The sequence below is a fragment of the Geospiza fortis genome, unplaced genomic scaffold (genome assembly GCF_000277835.1).
Source record: "Geospiza fortis unplaced genomic scaffold, GeoFor_1.0 scaffold66, whole genome shotgun sequence".
Classification (NCBI taxonomy): domain Eukaryota; kingdom Metazoa; phylum Chordata; class Aves; order Passeriformes; family Thraupidae; genus Geospiza; species Geospiza fortis.
Genome location: NW_005054312.1, coordinates 4831307 through 4837306, shown reverse-complemented (window position 1 = coordinate 4837306; position 6000 = coordinate 4831307). Strand labels below are relative to the sequence as shown.

The following is a 6000-nucleotide window of genomic DNA, read 5'->3' as shown; positions in this document are numbered from 1 at the left end:
GCCGTGCCCCTCGCGCTGTGGGGCGTGGGTGCGAGGTGCTGAACTCGGCAGCTGGTAAACAAACAATGGCAGAATTAACGCTCACATATTGAAATGGCCCGTCCGTGTGCTCCAGTCGTCCACCGCGGGTGCGCGGGCATCTTTACACTTAAGGAAACTCGGCCAAAGCACTTAGAATGTCATAAATGCAACATTTTAAGCATTTAATTGCTTGAAAATTGCCATTAATCAGGGGGCATCCAAGTGATCTCATTCATCCTTTTCTTTCAGTCAACAATGTGGGAATATCCTATGCTTACCCTGAATATTTTATTGATATTCCAGAGCTGGAGAAGGTAAGTGCTTTTGTGGTACCTTCTAGTGTTCTACTGGGGTTAGCAGATATTTCAGAAGTATTTAGGTTTGATTAAGTAACCCACATAATGAGGTTTTCTGATTAGAATTAAGTGTTCAAAAGCTTAGAGATTTCCATAAGCAGCATAACACAATGCTGATGATGCAGTCTCACTTTTTGGTGGTGTTCTTTACATACTCTTCTCTGCCGCTTCTGCTCCTGTCCCTGGTCTCATCTGGCTGTTTTTTATGAGCTGCTTTAGCTTGTGCTGGAGCACTTCTTATGTGACTGAAGGGGGGAGCAAGCAATTTCATGGATGAAAGCTGCATAGTCCATAACACTTAAAAACTTAATATGACCATTTTAGACAGTTCATAATGTAGGGACAATATTGGTTGTACTGGATACATAGAAAACTCTGATTATGAACAATTTCACTGGTGCATGATTTTCATTCTGAAACCCCTGTAGCTCACTGGGTCCACTGTGTTTTCTGCTTAAGTGTTGCTAAATATATCCGAATAAATTTAAAGTCACTGAAATGGTGAAGAGTAAGATAATAGTTAATTTTAAAACTTGTGTCAAAGGTAAGAATTTATTAAAATTCATAAGTACTGAATAGTGTTAGGAAATAGAGTGTCAGTGTGATACACCTGTGTGATTCTATATTTAACGCAAGTCCCTAATCAAAGATGAAACCTGACCAAGAGCAATTCACAGGCTTTGCTTTGAAAGCCTGTCACTGTTCCTGATACTTAAGCAGGTAGGCAAGGAGAAAAGGCAGATAATTTATCCTGGCACTTAAACCCAGAGGATGTATAAATATTGTTCAAATAAGTTAAAATGAGTAAACCCCAAAACTTTGTTTTCTTGCAGACTATCGACAAAATGGTTAACATTAACATCATGTCTGTTTGTAAGGTAAGTTAGCAACACTTCTTGATAATTCAAAACCAGAAAACAAGACTCAGCTGTCTGAGGGAATTACTTTGATCTGTTAGGCTACAGGTTCACTTTTTGTCTTGGAGAGAAACCCAGCAGTTCTAATTGTAATATTGGACTGTTCTGATTGATGTGTGAAATGTAATTTGTTGCAAAGATGCCTATTAGCTATTTGAAAGGAGCAAGGTAAGTACATAAAACAGCACCTAATGCTTTTTGACAATTATTCTACTAGTCCTTCTTGTAAATGCTTCTTTCTTCTTCCCCTGCATCTGTGTTTCTTGGGGTGGGCAGCCCTTATCTCTGCATGTCTAAGGTTTTTGTACACTATAGTGAGAAGGCACTTCATTTTTTTCTTCAAAATATATGAGCAAGAAGGAAAACCAAACTCACAGAAGCATGCATTAACTTTACTTCAGAAGTTACCTTCACTTTTGGTTATTTAAATGGAAGGTTTTATTGAGAAGAAATCAGCATGACTTGAGGCTAAAACATATGGCTGTTCTCTTGCTGATTAACATAAGGCCCATTCAAAAATAAGATTTTCATCTTAGTATATCAAAGCTTAAAAAGGGCAGAGGAAATAGTTACTTACACGTCACAGGGATGTTGTTAGTGTATTACCAGTGTGTGCTGATGAAACTCCTTGTGACTATTCACTGCTAAACCTTCTGCATACAGAATACACTGCAGAACAGTGTATCTCTATCAGCTGAGGGTTAACCTTCTGCCTCAAAGCTAAAATATTAGAAGTTTCAAAGATGGCTCTAAAGATTTGACTTTTTTGCAGCTCTTCTGATTAGGTCAAGTACTAAATTCATCTAGTACAGTTCTTTTGGGGAGTCTAAACCCTGTTTGGTTTCCATGTAAGGAGGCACAGCACCTCTTAAAACAATGCTTTAATAAGATTCTCACACTTAATTAAAACATAGGCAAACAATGAAAATGCAGCTGTTGCGTGACTGAATGGGAGTTGGTAATGTCAGCTTGCTGCTGCAAGCTCTTACATCTGTGTGTGTTTGATTTGACATCTCAGAACTACTTGCTGGAAAGTTAGAAATGTTCTAACAGTTAGTCTTCAGAAGCCTTTCACCTGGAAAATGACTCTGAGTCTGACAAGTACAGATTTTCTAGCTGACCAAGAAGGACAACCCATGGTGTCTTGTTGTCCCCCTACAGGATTTAATTAGAGAAGTCAGTTATTAATGAGTTTTCTCTTAAGGAAAGTTTCTCTTAAGGAAGTCATTTAAGTTAACAGCTGCATCAGGTGTACATCTGAAGAAGTGTCATGCACAGACCTCCTCTGCTGAGGTGTGAGGTCTGTGCTGTGCCAGCAGAGGGAGTGCACTATTCAGTGATAAAAGAATTTGGGGTGTCAGTCTTCCTGGGAGCATTAGGTTAGAGTAGAAAAGTTACAGATGAACTACTTCAATATATATTTCTGAAGATGTGAGGGTAGAGCAATAGTTTAATTCAGCATACACCTGAAGTTCCAGAGATGCAGCTAGACTGTGTTGTTTTCCAAAGTAGACTAAAGCTTTAGTTGTCGTGTCAGTGTTCATCAGCAATTTTACAAAATTGTTGTACAGCTTCTTGTAAAATTTGCATCCTCTCAACCTCTTCAGATTTCTAAAATAGCTGTTTTTGTACATACAGAAACTTACTCTCAAGATCTGCTTGCTGTGTGTTAATAGTGCATTTGCTTCTGTTTGAAAACTTTTTCCTTGACTGTGAATAACTCCTGCTACTGCATTTAATCAGAATTTGAGCATAAGATTCCAAGCTTGCAAATGTTTTCTCCTGCACGAGCGTGTTGTGTAATTAAACAGTAGGCATGCCAGATGCTTAGTGTTTTGGGGAGAAGAACACATTAGAGATATGTACCATCTGTAAGACACTTCTTCAGGAGAACCCATAGAATTAGAGAATTATGGTAGGAAAAAAATAAATTTATGAGAAGTCTGTATTTTGTTTTATGTAGACTTTTAGGATGTAATCCTGTGAATATTTAGTTCTGTTTTTGAGGTTGATACCATCTCTTTTTTATATATGTGTGTGTGTATGTTTTTAAAAACAGTAATAAAAATATTCTCTCTTCTTGTCTGACTAATAACATCAGATTTGTGATGGAAGAGAGCACCAAGTTCTTAGGCAAGAAGCTGAAGGTCTGTGAAAGTACAGGAGAAGCAGAGCTACTACCTGTTCACACTCTACCCACAGTATCTCCAGATCCTTCAGTGATGTCATATAACTTGTGCTGTTATTTTCTAGAGCATTGGCATCCACTTCCTTGCCTTTTGGACCAACCTTTCTCAGAGCCTAAAAGATGCTGATATCCCCTGTCTTCTCAGTAACCTGCACCATGTGCCATCAGCAGCACCATTTGGACAGCACAACTCTCTGGTGTGCATGTCAAGTAACTCCAGTTCTGGCTGAAACACCCCTTGGACTTGCAGTAGGAAAGTCTGGATAATTAGCACAGAAATGCTGAAATCTGTTTTATTGCTCTAAGTATAGGCAGTTTAGAAGCATAATGCTCATCCCCTAACTTTTTGATCCATCTTTTTCTTCATTAGTCAGGTCATTGGAGTTCCTAGGGGATATGCAGTGTGTGAGAAGGGGTACACTGAGAGAGAAGGCAACATCTTCACCTCACAGGACAAATTTGCAGCCTAGTTGGTCCCGCTGTTCAGTATTTTTCCCAGCTGCAAAGTATCTAATACTATGGAATTTTGGCAGCTGTTTTGAAAATTTGTTTCCAGTCAGACCTTTTAAAATCTGTGTCTTTCCCAAACCCTCTTCCATGCTCCCCTGCCTGCCCCCATCATGTCCTTAGAGCACTGTTGGATTAGATCACCCATGAACCATGCAGTCATGCAATTTTGGAGTTCACTCAGTCTGACATGAAGTGTTGATTACAGTGATGTGTCTTTAAAGCTCCTTGTACATCACTGAAGATAAGCCACATAAAACTACTTGAAACATGTTGGAAATCTCATGTCTTTTAAAATACTGGTTAAAAAATTGACAAAATATCATCCTGTCCCCCAGCCAAAGTAGATGCTTTTTAAGCAATCTGGGCAATATCACATTTTTATGGTGATGTGCAGTGCAGGAGTTACTCTGGTCTTGATATAACACACAAAAAAAATAAGTGTTATGGGTCTTGACGCCATAAATAGAACGAAGACTTTTTGTTTGTGGTATTTTCTCAGGAGAGCTTGAGACTTAATACAGTCATATACAAGGATTGAATTGACAAATAAATGAGGAAGATGAGGTAGTATATGTAGTTTCGTGGTTCTTGTCATAATCTCATTTCAAACTTCTGAAGGGATTTAAATAGCAGAACTTTAATGATTGTTGCTAGCAGTTCAGGTTATGTGGGTTGTATTACAACTTTTGGATATCTTTTTGCATTTTGAGACACAAATGTTAGTGGCATTGAGTGAAATATTAGGTCAAAATCCCTGGGGTTTTTCATTAACCAGCAAGTGTTCAAGTGTTCACCTTTCATCTTGAGTCGGTTAATCTTTGTATTCTACAGCCTTTAGTTTCACTTGGGAAAACAAACTTGGTTTGGCTGTTAGTTTAATGTTGTGAAAGCCAAGGGTGCTAGAACTGCGGTCCAGTGGAAAAAGTGAGTGAGTAGGTTATGAGCACAGAGAATAGCTTCAAATGCTGGCGGGAGCCCTTGTTTCTCCTTTGAAAGCTGCAAGAGTTACTTGGTATGGAAGGAGCTGCAAGTTTTTTATTTCTTTTGCAGCATCACAGTTTGCTAATTGCATTGGGAGTGAGGCATAAATTTATGTTCTCTTGAAAAATAAGCAGGACTAAATAGTTGAGGGAGTGCTGGCTTAGCAGTTGATTAAGCAAGGAGCTGAATTGGTTTGCAGGCTATTATATTGTGGGGGGATGCAAATTTTAGGCTTCCAGGTCAGGCTTTGCTTGGAAATTGGCATTAACAGATGAAGCAGGAGAGTAAATTATGTACATGTCCATCCCTTGTGGCTGTGGTAGTCGTCACGTTGATGACTTCACTCATGTTTTATACTGAGTGTCAATACAAAAGGCTAATAGGCCCTACTACATCAAGGATTTTTGTTGTCATTTTTGAGATGCTTTTCATTTTCTTGAGATTTCAGAATACATAAATACTTCAGCTGACACCAGATCTCTCTTCATGAGAGATCTGGTGTCAGCTGCCCCCTTAATGGAGGAGAAGTGAGAGGTGAATTCCACCAGGTTGTGAATCCCAGGCAGGACATGGAAATGACTACCAGAAAGTCTGAAACTGTGAGTTTAGGAAAGAAAGCAACAACAGAACCCAAAACTAATATAAAATTGAAAGGAGGAGCAGAAGTTACTGTGTATGAGAAAGAGGGGAAATATTCTTATGAAGGCCTGTGTGTAGAAAGAAGAAAAGCCTGGGGAGCAGCAATCCTGAAAAGACGGTAGGAAATGACATCTGTCTCTCTCCAGTGTGTTCAGATGGGCTAGTGCAGCCTAATACTGCATCTTTAAAGCTACCTTACCCAGAAATCAGATGGTAGTTGCTTGTCCCCTGTAAGAACCCTGTGTGAGTTTTTGTATTTGCTGTGGAAAGGGTCACAGTGAGTGGAACATAATTCTGAGGACCGTGGCAACACTGACTTGTAAGAAGAGATCACTCTGGGCGTGTGTATTCCAGTCTAGCCAAGAGATTTTTTTACATTTATATTCAA

General features: G+C 39.1%; 1 protein-coding gene across 1 annotated transcript in view; it reads left to right on the top strand.

The window, feature by feature from the left end:
• Positions 1 to 6000, top strand: part of HSD17B12 (hydroxysteroid 17-beta dehydrogenase 12) — an 82233-nt gene that overhangs the window by 53773 nt on the left and 22460 nt on the right. The window contains exons 5-6 of the mRNA XM_031055792.1: positions 271 to 335; positions 1211 to 1255. Coding sequence (XP_030911652.1) covers positions 271 to 335; positions 1211 to 1255 — 110 coding nt within the window. The remainder of the gene's footprint in view (positions 1 to 270; positions 336 to 1210; positions 1256 to 6000) is intronic.